Source organism: Heptranchias perlo, chromosome 1 (assembly GCF_035084215.1).
Source record: "Heptranchias perlo isolate sHepPer1 chromosome 1, sHepPer1.hap1, whole genome shotgun sequence".
Classification (NCBI taxonomy): domain Eukaryota; kingdom Metazoa; phylum Chordata; class Chondrichthyes; order Hexanchiformes; family Hexanchidae; genus Heptranchias; species Heptranchias perlo.
The window spans coordinates 135,233,361-135,250,420 of NC_090325.1; the positions used below are offsets into that span (position 1 = coordinate 135,233,361).

General features: G+C 42.3%; 1 protein-coding gene across 1 annotated transcript in view; it reads right to left on the reverse strand.

Annotated features, from left to right (window-relative positions):
- Nucleotides 1-981: 981 nt before the first annotated feature.
- The window catches only part of cpe (carboxypeptidase E), a 127,966-nt gene continuing 111,887 nt past the window's right edge, over nucleotides 982-17,060 (reverse strand). The window contains exons 7-9 of the mRNA XM_067991184.1: nucleotides 8,752-8,851; nucleotides 4,895-5,013; nucleotides 982-3,070 (exon numbers count right to left, since the gene is read on the reverse strand). Of these exons, the coding sequence (XP_067847285.1) occupies nucleotides 2,972-3,070; nucleotides 4,895-5,013; nucleotides 8,752-8,851 (318 nt within the window). The 3' untranslated portion in view covers nucleotides 982-2,971. The remainder of the gene's footprint in view (nucleotides 3,071-4,894; nucleotides 5,014-8,751; nucleotides 8,852-17,060) is intronic.

Genomic DNA, 17,060 nt, shown 5'->3' on the forward strand with positions numbered 1-17,060 from the left:
TTCTTTACCCTTCAGCCAATTTCTTATCCATACCCAAGTTTTTCCCCTAAATCCCTAGGGCTTTAAACTTAATTAGTAACCTTTTATTTGGAACTTTATCAAATGCATTTCAGCAGGGATTTTTGGATACCAATCAAGAAGGGAAATTGTCAATTTTCACTACCTCAGTAAAATGAGCCATCAGGAGAATTGGGAGTTTTAAAAACAAATTTCCAGTAAATACTTTGCATAACGGTGCGGTGGGCACTGACTCTCTGCGTGCCTTCACAAGGGTGTTGGACCGGTTCTTGACTGGGGCAGAGATCACATCATACAGAAGGTACGTGTCTTTTTTGATAACACTTGGTCTGTGTGATCTCCTGGACTGATTTCGATTGCCTGGAGAGGAATTTTCCGGAGTATTTTTTTCCCCTTATTTCCCTCTTTTTGCCTCTTCCAGGAGATTACATGGCTGCAAGGAGAGAGGAGTGCAGAAGGAAGAAGTGTTTAGCCATGATGCTTTGGCTATCATGGTGTGGGGCAGGCTTGATGGACCAGCTGGTCTTTTCCTGCCTGTCAATTTTGTAGGTTCGCACATAATTCTGCAGCAGAATTTGCTCACAGCAGAGCTATGCATTTGATAATGTTTTAATGAATCAACAAAAAACAAGAAATGAATGGCTTCACATCTGGTCTTTAAAAATAAAGAGGATTTAGAATTCCTTGAAATAAGGAAGTGAAAGCCAGGTAATTACTTCTCATTTCAATAACATAATGGGTTTAGAAACATATTGAGGTAACATCAGTTGAGATTTTAAATACAAAGGTGACTATAACCAACAAAAATGGAGTCATTACCTTCAGAAGTTGCAACAAAAACAAAACTATTTAGGTTTCTGATGCTCCATTTTACTTCAAAGACGTTACTGCCTTCATCATTTAACATCAGTCAAATTTCACTTAACGCCTTTCGTTTTTCACATAAAAGCAAACCAAAAACAATTATAAATGTTTTTTTTTTAATGAGGGCAAAAAGTTAATGAAAAAGCATTGAAACTATTCCTAATAAGAGCAAGACTGATGGTCAGGAACACTGAATACTGCATGCTATCCCAGATCTAGCAGTACTTGTGCAGTGTATGATGTAAGTACAGCATACTCCATTTTGCAGCACTTGGTATTTCTCAACTTAGTAAACACACATACATAACCAACTCAAATATATGTAAAAACTTAAAACATGAGTTCTTGTCCCAATGGCTCAGTGAGAAACTATGGTTCAATCCACAGCCTGCATTGAGATGGTGGCAGAATGCTTGGCATGCCTGAGGGTTACAGCAAGGGAAATTAGTTAGGGCTCCTGACTACATTGCTTGGCTTGATCCTATCTTCACCCAATGATAGTCTAGTCACAGAGATACTGAAAGGTACCTGTGCTCCCTCAAGGAATTAATGCCTCCAAGAAAGGAAACAAATACAGCAAGTACTGTGATAATGTAGAGTAAGTAAACAGTCCAAAAAAAGAGAAAGCACAAAGTTCTATATTAATAGGAACAAAAGAGAAGTTGTACAGTTTTAAGGAACTTTTCTGAATCAACTGATAAGTGAATTGACTGGAGGTGCTCTAATGTACAGCTGCTGTTCTGTATTGTACACTAGTTCTGCTCTGACTTACAAGACTGATATCACCTACAGTATCTACACAAACTAAAACTGAGAACAAATGACAAGAATCAATGATCATTGGATATCATTTCATCTTTATCACAAACACAAGAAACTGCAAAACACACATTACAGCTCAGTACATTTTGCATTATATAAGGACATTAATATATGCAGTTGTTTTTCTCATCTACTTTTGAGGTAACTGTGTGAGGTTCAATGTACAGAAACAGTATATAATATTACACCCCATCATTGTTTTAATGCAATAATTATCCTGTGTAATGGCCTGACATCACTCTGAAGTAATGATATTAACATCATGAATATTGTGATGTTACATAATTAGGAGGACAGAGCACATCATCAGATTACCCATACAATCATGTGGTACTGTCGTTAGTTTTAGCTAGTTACAAAATTGATTTTTAACAGATTGTGGCAATAGTGTTATACTGTTGACATAGATATTTAACACACTTACAGTCCCTCAAATTATAATCTAAATCTTTTAATAGTTTCCCATCACTGTAATAACTTTGTTTCAGACCTTTACATGTGACTGAAGTTCGAACTGTGATGCATAATTTGTTTGACAATATGAACATTAGAAAAAAGTGGTCTCCCAAGTGCTCAGTCTCATAGCTTTGCAGCTTGCTGCAGAGAAATGTCAGTTACTAATGGGTAATAGTCACCCTATGTTAATTAAGATTAAGATAATAACCTACATGTGATGTTCAAACCATTACAGAAAATTAACATTTTCATACACTAATCAAAAGCAACTTTCCAATTCACATCTGATGTGACATTCTCCCTTCCTTTACCTCATAAATAAATCTTGAACAGACTTTAGCTTTTGAATACTTTCAAAAGTTAGTTACATAAATCTGTAAAGACCGTAAACACTTCATTCATCAGATGTTATTCCAAAATTAACATTTTGCTCCCTTCCCCCTTTCCAAACATGCCCTGATATTTTTAGTTATAATTCATTTAATGATCCCAAATGATGTTGTAACAGAGATACAAAAACACAGTAACAGTGACCACACGTATCTAAAACAGTCCATGAAGGAAGTGAACTGGTCTTTGAGTAAGGTGAGCAAAATGGAATCGCCACCAAATGGCAGCATATATTCTAGCTGATGAAGTGGTTTGAGAAAGACAAGTGGGACATCAGATTGTTAACCTCACATATTGCCATCACTTCCTACATCAAGTAATATTAAAACACAGAAAAACATAAATAATTGACTAAAAAAGATCAAGATGACACACGCTTCCCATTAAAGCATATGTCTGAAAAGGAGCAAAATCCTTCCGTTTAAAAGTTCAGTGTTTCAGACATCATCTTCCACCATTCCATTATTTCTGCCCTCTCCTCTTCTTTTCTCTCAGAAAATGATTCAAGATTAAAATTAACCTGCAAAAAAAATCAAAAAAGATGTTTAAGAAATAACATCCTTATTTAGCAATTTACTCTTATGCGAACATATGAACATACAAAAATGGTCCACTGAGCTTGTTCCACACCATCATTGTGTGACTTCCATACACTATCATCCACCACCACCACCCCCCCTATCCCACCCACACACATACACACACACTGCATGATTCTAACTTGGAACTGGGAGCCCAGCCCGTCCCTAGATATTCGCGTGGGAAACCCAGAAGCCAAATGAGTGGGTCACAATCTGCGATCGCAACTCAATTAAAGGTGAGTATTTGAGCTTTCGCGATTTTCCATGCACCAGGCAGCCAGATTGACAGGGAAAGGAGATCGTAGGCCGTGGAACAAATCGGGGGGGGGGTGGGGGGAGGGTGGCTAACATCGGAAGATTGTGGGGGGGGGGGGGCGTCAGCCGATCATGGGGTCATGTCATGCCAGGTGAGCTTGTTGGGCCTGGATGAAGCACTCTTGCTCTCGTGGTCCACAAGCAGTGCAATAAAGGCACTTACCTCATGGATCCGCCCCTTCCCACCTGCTTTCACCTGACGTGAATTGGAAGTGATGGGAAACCCAAACAGGTACATTTTACTTTTGTAGTACACAAAATGTTAAGTATCTCAACTATTTCAATGAGATACATTGCCCCTTTAAGTATCAGCCCACCGGCTTTAAGTGGGGACAGGACCTCTGGGTGTCTGTTGTGTGTACGCATCCAAATACGCCTGGGTCAAACCAGGCGTATTGGAGCCAGGATGCAGCCCCACTCCAAAAAGCTGTTATTTTAACCTCCCACCCATTCTTGCGGGTTAAAATTACCCCCACAATCTCCACAAAGTGAAGTTGTGAAAAGTGCTATATTAATGCAAGTTAATTCTTTCTTTGTAATCCATTGGATTTCTGAAATTGTGGAAAATTCAATTTATACCAAATATAGTTTACATTCCATTAATACCAAATACTGTTTACAAAGATCTGTTTTCCGTGTAGGTAACTTGTGTTTCCTGCCTTTAAAAAACAATTTTATCAACAACTTACATTTACACAGCACCTTTAATGTAGAAAAAACCTCCCAAAGTGCTTCATGGAGGCGTAATCAAAGAATAGTTACGAAAGCACCATACAGCAGATTATTATTACAATCAATTACAATTCTCACATTGTGCCGAGACAGCCAGCTCACAAGGATATACTTAACATCGCTATTTAGCCTGAGTAAATTTTGAGAGGCAATCTTGTTTTTGCCATGTAAGTCCTTGCAAAAGGAGCTGTTCATTTTTTTTTAAATTAGCTTTTCTTGGGAGGGGGAAGGCCAGGCCACTCCCTCCTTTCAGGAGGCCACAATGCTTCATCTTACGTCTGGTCCCACTGGGTGGGGGAAAGGAGAGCAGAAACTCCAACAGGACGGAGTCCTGGCCATGCCCTTTGACATGGGAACTTTGTGAGAGTCAGAGGTTTTGCCCCAGACATGACCCCCTCAGAAACTCCCAGTGCTGGAGTTATGGCGGCAGTGTGCCAGGAGGCCCGTGTATTTACGGAGTTGATATCACCAGCTCTCTATGAAGAGATTAATGTTTAGTAATGTGTTTGAGATGTGAGGGTAGTGACTGTCTGGCACAGTAAGATTTTCTTATCCAGGCCGTGGATTTTGTTCCAACCTCAGATTTAAGTGTGGAATTGGGACAGTTAGTGCAGGATTTTCTAACACTGAAAATCCCTTTATTTTCGAGGGAGAAGTGTGAAGTGAGGTATACGACTGCCAACATTTCAATCGGTAAGTAAACAGAAGAAGCTTACCACTACGGCTGGGCTAAGAGGAACTGCCACTTTTTTGGTTATTGCTAGATAGCTTGGAGCAGAAGCTGTGACTTTATAGTTTCCAGGAGCCAGAAGCCTCCAGAAATCACCGTCTTTTGCTGAAGAGAAAGAAAAATATGCATGAGCTACAGTTTCAGTGGAAACAGCAGATATACTATGACTGACCGGTACCTTGCAGTCTTGGACTGTTTTTGCAATTTATATATGTTCAGATTAGAAGAGACTTTCTAAGTGCCCGATCGTTGGTACAAGTTGAGAACAGGCAGGAGTTCTACACAACTAAATATCAAAACATTAAGTAACAAATTATCTTCCTAGGTTTATCAGGTCTGGGATGGCCGATGGGCATTTTCCTAGCAATAATGACAGGGTCACATGTTTAAAGAGATGTGTGTGCTGCCACCGGAGGTTCAAGGGGGTGATCATCTGAGCAGTGCAGGCAGCAGGAAAATAACCAAATCAGAAATCCTGTTTCAGGAACGTCTGGCATAAACTTCCTTCCACTGCCCTACTTTATTTTCACTGCAAGATCATTTAGAATAAAAATAATAAGAAACCGAGAAACGCATTTAATGGTGTAACACTTAAAGGCAACTGTCACAGCAATGATTTGTGCGCAACAGTTTAGATATAAGGTTATTTAGGAATAGGAAAATAGCATCAGGCCTAACAAGCCTATCCCTTTTTTAATAGATTAGCTCTATCTGTTCACCTTCTCATCATGTCCCGCAATCCCTTCTCTTTCCAGAAAATTAGCTGTCTCTTGAATCTATTTATACTGTCAACGTCAGTGCTTTCACTAGAAACCTGGTGGGTGAATTTTCATATGCGTTCTTTCGCTCATCCACCGTAACTTCGGCAGAACTACCACAAAAACCCCAGAAAAATGGCATCAACACTCTCAATGGCCTTCTTTGAGGGTTTCTGTAGCTCTTCTGTCAAAGTCATGGTGGATGTGTGGGAGAAACTTTGTGGAAATTCACCCATTATTCCACAAGTCCATCACCCTTAGGGTGAAAAAAAATTTCCCTTCACTTTCCTCCTTACAACCATGTTCCTAATTTTTAAACTTGTGTTCCTAGCATTTTAACCACTAGCCATGTGAAAATTACCCATTTGCTTCCCCCTCTGTATTGTACACAAGGTCAGATCTCTCGTCTCACTCCTTATGTAGCTGATTCAACGGCGTTGATTTTAAACACCCCCTGACGGGCAGGAGAGGTTAAAATATCAGGAGCGAGCAACCTGACCCCATTCCCGCCTCTTTAAGTTTTAAAGTGCAGAATTCAGGCCTTGGACGAGGCTCTCAAGGCAGACAGGGCCTAATTAATATAAAGTCACTGCCTGATGATATCCTCGGTGCCATGGCTTAAATTTAACAGAAAGTGAGGGGGAGGCCTGAGCTGTGCGATTCCCGGCAGCTGAACCAAAGCTCTTTTAGCACTCCTTGTGGGCCAAAGGAGCAGGAATATTCCCGCAGGCCCCTCAAGGAAGCCTTCACCCTCCACCAGGCCCGCTCTCCAGCCTCCCTCCACCAGGCCTCCACACGCCAACCAGGCTGTCCATTTGGCCGGCTGCTGGGCGGAAGGCGGCCCTACAAGATGCAAATGAGGCCCAGCTGTTAAGAGTGGCTGGGCCTTCACGTCCCCGGCCGTGACGAGTTCTCTGGCTGATCTTGGCCTCACCCGCACCTTCCCCGCCTCCCCATAAATATCGGAGCCAATGTCTCTTGGAGTAACAAGCTAAGTTAAAGTTGGGAGGAGGCGCATATGCCAATTGGAAAGAGTCAGTGATCTTTAAACACTGCTCTCAGCTGCATTTTGGCTATACACAAATACAGATGTGATGCTGACACTCCCAAATGAGATAATGTTGGAAGATTAACAAATGTTACTAAATAGTTTGCAAATCATCTGTTCCAGAATGTTCAGCCTTCCTCTTCTCTTCCCCTCCCCCAACAGATATAAAAAATAATCTGTCACTCGTCACTGATTTAGAGCAAAATGTAAACGAAGATTTAAACAAGAGCTGATTATTGATCCTTTTGAAAGTGTGCTGGGAGAAGGGTGTGAAGGGGTTGGATTGTCAATAGGCAGTGGAGGGGAATTACAAGCCCCAAGGCTGCTGTTTTCCAAACATTCTGATATCAAGACATCATCTACAAAACTCCTTCCCATCTGTCCAGCCTTCTTTATCCTCCACAGCTTGTAAGAGGCAGGAACATTTACAGCCTCTCTCTGCTGAAATGTTTAATGTTTGTTTCTATCCATGTGTACTGCACTACATCCTTTGTGCTTGGTTCATGGCTGTGCCATGTACAATTTTAAATGACTTTTTTTTTAAAATGACTGCTGGGGCCACTGAAGAATCCTGAGTGGGACAGGCCCAGCTGCTGCTCTGCTCATAGCTGACAAATTTTGGAATGGGGTCCTTTAACAGGCATTAGGCACCTAACTTACATATATAAGGGTCCTAATGCCTTTTTATTAGGCATCTGCAGGCCATCCCACCATTAAATTGGTATGCTTTGCTCTGTTTTACACCCGAATAATGGGCACAATGCATACCGCTTTCTATCCTGAAGACTCCTAACGTAGATACAGTTTCACAGGTGGCCTTCAGCTCTCCAATACCTTGTCAAGTTTATCATTATTGATGTGTGAGCCGAGATAATGAATGTTGGCAGGCTATTTTACCACAACAGGCATCTTGGACAATCCCGATGCTGTCCAAACCCAATGTTCACATAGGTACACTTTCCATCATGGATCACTGGTCAGCAGCGGATACTGTGGCTGATTTTCTCCTCCCTTATCTAAAGATTCTGTGGCCAATTGTAGCCTCATACTGCTGCCTTGGCTGAGATCAGTTAACTCAGCACACACAAGGAATCGATCCTGGAACTCTTCCCATTTGCATGGCTAAGTATCACACCAGCTGATGCATTTACCAATTTATCAAAATAGGGGATTAGATTACAAAATCAAAGAGGTTATGACAAATTTGTGCACGTTAACTGTTATCTTACAGTTAGAGGGACATGTACAGTTTTGGGCACCCCATTATAGAAAGAATATTAAAGCCATAAAGAACATGTAGCATAGATTCACCCGGATGACATCAGGGATAGGGAAACTATAGTTATGAGGCGAGACTTGAAATATTGGGACTCCCATTTCCACTGGTGCAGAATGCAGGTTATTGAAATTAGGAGGGATTTTGATAAGAAGAACAGGAAAAACTATTTCCTCTGGTTGGGGAGTCAGGGGGAAGGGGTCATCAATTTAAAATTGTCACTGAGAGTGAAGAGTGAGGTCAGGAGAAATGTCTTTACACAGAGGGTTGTTGGAATATGGAATGTTTTGCCACAGGGAGCAGTTGAGCCACAGACCACTGCATCTTTTAAAGGGAAGAGTAGATAAATATTTAAAGTAGAGAAAGTTACAAAGCTATATGAAGAGAGCTGAGCCTTGGATTAGTTTTGGATTAGCAAAGAGCTGCCACAGACACGATGGGCTGAATGGCCTCCTTCAGTGCTGTTAACATCTATGCTTCTATCTGATCATTTTTGAATTTGATGCAATTTTGACAGCTCTATTTGGAGTCAAGATAGCTGCAGGAAGTGTGCAGCCTGGAGGTGACTAGCAAGGGGTGAAGATAGGAGTTAGTTGGGGGGAATATAAGATTGCTTTCATGAAGGTATCCACCAATGAACTCCAATTAATAAGGATCAGAATCTCTTATCAGTAAAACTTGATTTACAGTCAAATGCACCAGAGCTTCTTTAAGTACTAGTTTACCTTCTATAACTGAAAACCTAATGAGTTCATACATACCGGATGTGATATCGTGATTTATGCCTTCCACTGATATAGTAGCATTAGACAGTGGGTTCCCTTGATGGTCTCGGACAAACCCTTTAATACCACGGTGCACCTGAAACACAATCGTGACTATGTCATTACCGGCTAACAACATCTATAAATCTTCACCTGGAATTTCTGCAGGGGGGCCTCTGGTGGGGGAACTGTGAACTGTACTGTCTCACTCTCCCAAAGATCATCCTCACAGTTGCATGAGGACAACAGCGGAGAGGAAGAATTTAGCTTCTGTAAAATGATTTTTTTTGCTTTGGATGGCACTCAAATTGCACAATACAAAAAACAAAACCAAGAAGGCAGAAAGCCAAAAAGATAGCCTTGAGAAAGAAATGTTCTGCAGCTCTGATTAGAATCTACTACAGATACAGGACTATAACAACTTTACCTTTGTATTTAAAGCACTATCAACATCCTTTTCTGTGCCTGACCTTTCACACACATGAATAACATGACTGCAATTTAAATATTCTTTGTCATCTCTCCACAGCTGGAAACTAACCAATTTTAACACAGAATATGCGACCAACCATGCAGAAATATCACACATTCTGTAATTACAAGCCTTTGCATATGAAACACAATCTACGGAACATGCCATTACTCCAGAGTTTCCGCCAAAGTCATGGCAGGAGATGGTGGTAAACCCCAGCAAAAATTCTACCCCTTGGTGTATATTGTACGCATAAGGTGTGAGGTGTCCATTTTGACTAATTTGTGCAAGTCTTGTAAGGCAATCTTAGATTATTTTTGAATTATGAAGTGAAGAGATTTTCCAATCATTTCAGTGCATTAAAACTAGATGTTTGAAATCAAATATTTAGAAGTTAATACAAAACAATTAACCTATATTATTAAAAGATTTGTGTCTGTATGTCTGTATTATTGTAAATTGTAGAAAGGCACTAGCAATGCTGATTAGTCCGTAGTGTCACGTGGTTATCATAAACTAACGAGATCCTCTCAGGGACGCGGAAGGTAGCCTTTTTTTTGTATTTTCTAATTTTACATTTAGCTTTGTTCCCCTACAAAATTATTTTTAGTGTTCTTCCCTTTATTGTTTTTAAAAAATATAGGCCCCAATATTTACGGGGAGGGTAGTAGCATGGGGACAACCCAGCAAGGCCAAGGGTGCGGAGGTCCTGCCAAATTCAATGACAGGATCTCATTATAATCTTTGTCTTCCGTTTCCCGCCCAGCAGCTGGCCAAATTGGTAACCAGCCGAGGAGGTTACTGCTGGGGACCCTTAAGGTCAGCACTCGTTAATTGGGAGGGGGGAGGGAGCGAGAGATCGGGGCTTAGCGGAGGGCCATCGTGGGAGGGAGGGAGCGAGAGATCAGGACTGGAAAGGGGGGGCGGGAGGTCTGTGATCACGGCAGCGGAGAGAGTGAGGCCGCAATTGGCAGAGACGAGGCCGATGGCTTCCTTGAGGGGCTGGGGAAGCACTCTTGCTCCTCCTGGCCCACAAGGAGTGCTGTAAAAGGCACTTAACTTCTTGAGCCAGCAGCTTCCACCTCCCCTTTACCGACACCTTGGAAACCCGCGCGGCAACTGTTAGGCTCCCAATATGTTAATGAAATGTCCCGCACACAACACGAAACCCATGGGTTGGAGACACGTTCCCCGTTCTTTAATTTTTTAACTCCGCCCCTCCCTCAACCCTCCCCTGCCCGTCGTGGAGGGGCTAATATTAAGCCCATAGTTTCTACCACAAGTCGGTTCCAACTCACTCAGCCTCTCTGCTCTTCCCAACCTGAACCTTTTCTTCCCCTTAAGGCTGTCAAGGTGCTGGCCCACTCAGCATCTAGGTCCAACCCAGCCACCCTGACCAACATCAACCTGATCTGATGTCTTGCAGCCCACTCAACCCAAAAGGATGGTGTATTGGCCATTCACTGGCTGTTTCTGCTCATCCCAGTGCCAGGTAATAACATGAAAGATTCTACTGTGGGTCCATCTAGACGTCACAGTTGGATTCCTGAGCCCTTGGGTATGGAGAATACAACAAAAGTGGGAACTGCAAAAAGCATATGCAGATCTGTCTTATGTTACAAAAGATTGAATATTTGTGTGTAGGCTGAGCATGGTTTCTGAATAAGAGTTTCATGTTGCATCTGTTTATTGGGCAAAAAAATGAACGTTCAGAGATGAATTTCTGGCAGCGGTGTCCCGTGCCCAATCTCTCCTGGAAAAGTCCAGGAGGCCCACCTGAAACAGGGGTTAGGTCCCTTGAATATGTTAATCAGGGGCATAATGCCTGTTTTAGGACCTCACTGCCAAATTCGGCATAAACTGGGCAGAGTATGCGCTGCGCATAGACAGTTTTTCCGGGTCTGTAGCAGCCTCACCAGCAGTCCTTAAAGGAACTGCTGGTCGCTGCCGACAGAAGGTAAACTCCTCCTGGCTCCACAATAATACTGCGCAACGCTGCCGGCCCGGGCTCACCCAACTCCCATTCGCCTCTGGCCGATTTTACAAAGGCCCTGACCGACAAGCTGCACAGGATTGGTGTCCGCAGCTCGCCGGTTTTATGTTGATGAAGCCCGTGGCCTAATTTTCAGCGAGGCTCGAGCCAACATCTTTGGGCACACGTTCCAGATGTGCCATCCACTTTGTGCCAGTTTCTCCCCCTAAGTTTCTAGTCTGTATATGAGTGTGTAGGTAACATACAGAAGAGGAAACAAATGGAAGAAAAAACTTACAGAAAGAGGAAGAGAAAAACAGTTGCAGATGAACAAAAAAAATGACAATGAAAGCGTATGAGATATATGGAGAGAAAGAAAGAGGAAGACTCACACCAAAGTTAGAGTGAAAGACAGAGCAAAAACCAGAGAGAATTAGACACAGGAGACATGTAGGGAGACAGTTACAGGAAGAGAGACAATTGTTTTTTGCCCATTAGCAAAAGTACATCAGATCAAATAAATAAGATGCAAGATCTATTGCTTATGGCAATACATCGTGCAACTCAGTCATATGGATTACTCAAAATGAACAGTGTTACAACAATAACTTACAATTATATAGGATCTTTAATGTAGTAAAATGTCCAAAGGAGCTTCACAGGAGTGTAATCAGACAAAAATTAACATTGAGCCAAGGAGGAGATATTAGGACAGGTGACTAAAAACTTTCAAAGAGATAGGCTTTAAGGAGCGTCTTTAAATAGGAAAAAGAGGTGGAGAGGCAAAGAGGTTTAGGGTGGGAATTCCAGAGCTTAGGGCCTAAACCGCTGAAGACCTGGCCGCCAACGGTTGTGCAAAGAAAGTGGGGGGTGCACAAGAGGTCAGAATTGGAGGAACGCAGAGTTCTCAGAGGGTTACACATCTTGACTGAGAATTTCCCTGGAGCTACTCCTGCTTCATTGGCATAACTTGGTCAGAAGCCCAGCGGAAACATACGTCAACAGGGTTTCCACCAGAATTCCGGCAAAGTCATGGCGGCGAAGTGGGAGCAGCTCTGAGGAAATTCCTGTTCTTTGTTTAAAAAGTTGTGTGTGTTTTTGTAGTATTTATTGCAATATCTGTTCCACTTATCTATTCTGGCTTTCTCCTTCTGTCTGGTCTCATGATCAAAATCCAAAAGGAGATTTCTTACAATGCAATCTGGACAATAACCTCCATTCAATTACTTTAATCAACTTCCACAATCATTCTCGTACGAGTCAGTAAACATCCCCATCGGGGTAAAAAGATGAAATACATTGCACCATTAAAAAATTTGACATATTCATTGTCAATCACTGCATCAGATCTGGGTGTCAATTTATATATTAGAGCCACATGTGCCTTGCGTGGCATTAAGTGTCATGTGAGTCAGAAATTAATTTAAAACCTTGTTTTTTAATCATTGAGAGCAGTGTGCATAAATAATAGAGAGCATCACTGGAGGCCGGTGGAGCATAAACACACACACACACACATTATATATATATATATAAAAAATAAATAAATGACTAAATAGAATGGTGGGACAGCTGAAACCTGTTCCTGCAATTCCTCCGCCATGTGGGAACTCCAGGACATTTCAGGTGTCCAGGGTAACCACCTGTGCAGGAAGTGCCTCTAGCTGCTCCAGGTCGAGCTCAGAGGTCTGAGCTTGAGGAGTGGCTGGACTCACTGCAGGGCATATGGGAGACTGAGAATTTCCTGGATTGTACGTTCCAGGAAGTGGTCACTCCCACAGCCACAGAGAGCTCAGGACAGTAAGTGGGTGGCCATCCGGCAGAGTAGTAAAAGGCAGGCAGTGCAGGAATCCTCTGGTAGTGTAGTGCTCACTAACTCGAAGGAGTGCAGTCTGGAACATGGCTCCGTGGGGCGAAGGACTGCACGGGGGGGGCACAGCAAAGTGTAGCAATGCACTGGTTATAGGGGATTCAAGAGTCAGGGGGACAGACAGGCATTTCTGCCAATGTGAGTCCCGCATGGTGTATTGCCTCCCTGGTGCCAGGGTAAAGGACATCACTGAGAGGGTGCAGAACATTATGAGGGGGAAAGGGAAACAACTAGAAGTCGTGGTTCATGTGGGAACCAATGACATAGGAAGGAAAAGGGTCAAGGTCCTGCAGTAAGAGTTTCAGGAGCTAGGGAGGAAGTTAAAAAGCAGGACCTCAAAGGTGGTAATCTCTGAATTACTCCCAGTACCATGGGCTAGTGAGTACAGGAATAGTAGCATAAGACAGATTAATGTGGGGCTAGAGCAATGGTGCAGGAGGGAGGGCTTCAGATTCCTGCGGCATTGGGACCAGTTCTAGGGCAGGAAGGACCTGTTCAAGATGGACGGTTGCACCTCAACAGAGCCGGGACTAATGTCCTGGGAGGTTAACTAGTGCTGTGGGGGAGGGTATAAAATAATTTGGCAGGGGATTGGGCACCAGCATAAAACATTAGAGAGTCTATCACTAGAGTAAAGAGTAGCTCAGAAATAGAAAGGATCAGACAGGGGGCAAATGCAAGGCAGTCTAAATGGTTTGGAGTGCATGTGCGTAAATGTACGTAACGTGGTAAATGAGGTTGGTGAGCTGCAGGCACAAGTAACCACATGGGACAATAATTTGGTGGCAATAACAGAGACCTGGCTCAAAGAAGGGGAGGATTAGGTACTTAATATTCCTGGCTACAAGGTATTCAGGAAAGATAGGGAAGAAAAAAAGAGGGGGTGGTAGTATTAATCAAGGCAACTATTATAGTACTGGAAAGGGATGATGTAGTTGAGGGGTCAAAGACAGAATCTATTTGGTTAGAATTAAGGAACAATAGAGGAGCTATTACACTAGTGGGTGTATACTATAGGCCACCAAATGGCAGGAAGAAGGTAGAGGAGCAAATTTGCAGGCAAATTACAGAAAGATGCAAGAACTAAAGAGTAGTGATAATGGGGGACTTCAATTATCCTAATATAGACTGGGATAGTAAGAGTGCAAAGGGCAAAGAGGGGGAGGAATTCCAGAAATGTGTACAAGAGAACTTTCTTGTTCAGTGTGTTCCCAGCCAAACGAGGAAGGAAGCAGTGATGGATCTAGTTCTGGGGAATGAAGTGAGACAAGTGGAGCATATTTCAGCAGGGGAGCATTTGGGGAACAGTGATCATAATATCATCAGGTTTAGAATAGGTATGGAAAAGGACAAGGAACAATCAAGTGTAAAAATACTTAACTGGAGGTGGGCTAATTTCCATGAGTTGAAAAGGGATTTTGCCCAGGTGGATTGGAATCAAAAATTGGTAGGCAAAACAATAACTGAACAATGGGAGGCCTTCAAAGAGGAGATGGTTCAGGTATAGAGTAGACACATTCCCACGAGGGAGAAAGGAAGGACATCCAAAGCTAGAGCTCCCTGGGTGACTAAAGCTATAGAGATTAAAATGAAACAGAAAAGGAGGTTTATGACAAATGTAAGGATCATAATACAGTAGAGAACCAAGCTGATTACGGAAAGTACAGAAGAGATCTAAAAAAGGCATTAAGTGGGGCAAAGACAGCGTATGAGAATAGATTAGCAGCTAACATAAAAGGAAACCAAAAGTCTTTGATAAACATATAAATAATAAAAGGGTAGTCAAAGGAAGAGTGGGGCCAATTAGGGACAAAAAAGGAGATCTTCATGTGGAGGCAGAGGACATGCCTGAGGTACTAAACGAATACTTTGCATCTGTCTTCACTAGAGAAGAGGATGCTGCCAATGTAGTCGTGAAGGAGGAGGTAGCAGCGATATTGGATAGGATAAAAATAGATAAAGAGGAGGTATTTAAAAGGTCGGCAGTACTCAAAGTAGTAAAGTCACACAAGTTGGGATTCATCCTAGGTTACTGAGGGATGTAGGGTGCAAATTGTGGAGGCTCTGGCCACAATCTTCCAATCCTCCTTAGATATAGGGATGGTGCCAGAGGCTGGATGATTGCAAATGTTACACCCCTGCTCAAAAAAGTGAGGGATAAACCCAGTAATTACAGGCCAATCAGCCTAACCTCAGTGGTGGGGAAACTTTTAGAGACAATAATGGGTACGGTAGCGTAGTGGTTATGTTACTGGGCTAGTAATCCAGAGGCCTGGACTAAAATCCAGAGTCACGAGTTCAAATCCCGCCACGGCGGCTGGTGAATTTAAATTCAATTAATTAAATAAAAATCTGGAATTAAAATACTAGTATCAGTAATGATAGCCATGAAACTACCGGATTGTCGTAAAAACCCATCTGGTTCACTAATGTCCTTTAGGGAAGGAAACCTGCCGTCCTTACCCGGTCTCGCCTATATGTGACTCCAGACCCACAGCAATGTGGTTGATTCTTAATTGCCCTCTTAGGGATGGGCAATAAATGCTGGCCTTGCCAGCGACGCCCACATCCCGTGAACGAATAAAAAAATTTTAAAAATAAAAAATAAACTGAGACAAAATTAATTGGGCTAATAAATCAAAGTCAGCACGGATTCGTTAAAGACAAATTGTGTTTGACTAACTTGATTGAGTTCTTTGATGAAGTGATAGAGAGGGTTGATGAGGGTAAGAAAGTTGATGTTGTGAATATGGACTTTCAAAAGGCATTTGATAATGTACCACATAATAGACTGGCTAGCAAAATTAAAGCCCAAGGGATTAAAGGGACAGTAGCAGCGTGATACAAAATTGGCTAAGGGGCAGAAAGCAGAGAGTAGTGGTGAACGGTTGTTTTTCAGACTGGAAGGAAGTATACAGTGGTTTTCCCCAGGGGTCAGTATTAGGATCACTGCTCTTTTGGATATCTATTATATTAATGACCTGGACTTGGGTATAGAGGGTATAATTTCAAAGTTTGCAGATGACAAGAAACTCGGAAATGTAGTAAACAATGAGGAGGATTGTAATAGACTTCAGGAAGACATAGAGAGACTGATGAAATGGGCATTCACATGGCCAATGAAATTTAACGCAGAGAAATGTGAAGTGATACATTTTAGTAGGAAAAATGAGGCCAGGCAATATAAACTAAATGGTACAACTTTAAAAGGTGCAGGAACAGAGAGACCAGGGAGTGTATGTACACAAATCTTTGAAGGTGGCAGGACAAGTTGAGAAGGCTGTTAAAAAAGCATATGGGATCCTGGACGTTATAAATAGAGGCATAGAGTACAAAAGCAAGGAAGTTATGCTAAACCTTTATAAAATACTGGTTAGGCTTCAGCTGGAGTATTTTGTTATATCAGGGATGAGGGACTTCAGTTATGTGGAGAAACTGGAGAAGCTGGGGTTGTTCTCCTTAGAACAGAGAAGGATATGGGGAGATTTGATAGAGGTGTTCAAAATCATGAATGGTTTTGACAGAATAAACAAGGAGAAACTGTTACCAACGGCAGGAGGGTCAGTAGCTAGAGGACACAGATTTAAGGTGATCGGCAAAAGAACCAGAGGCGACATGAGGGAATAAAAAATTACGCAGCGAGTTGTTATGATCTGGAATGCACTGCCTGGAAGGGTGGTGGAAGCAGATTCAATAGTAACTTTCAAAAGAGAATTGGACAAATACTTGAAGGGAAAAAATTTACCGGGCTATGGGAGAAGAGCAGGGGAGCGGGACTAATTGGATAATTCTACCAAAGAGCCAGCACAGGCACGATGGGTCGACTGGTCTCCGCCTGTGCTGTATTGTTTTATAATTCAATGATTCTATCATAACAAGAGTAACGTTTTGTACAACTACCACATCATTTTAAAATGATGCCCATTTTCTCTCCTGCTCTTATGATCTCCATAGGAAGCATGTTATTCCTTGGTCGAAAGCATATGAAGGCA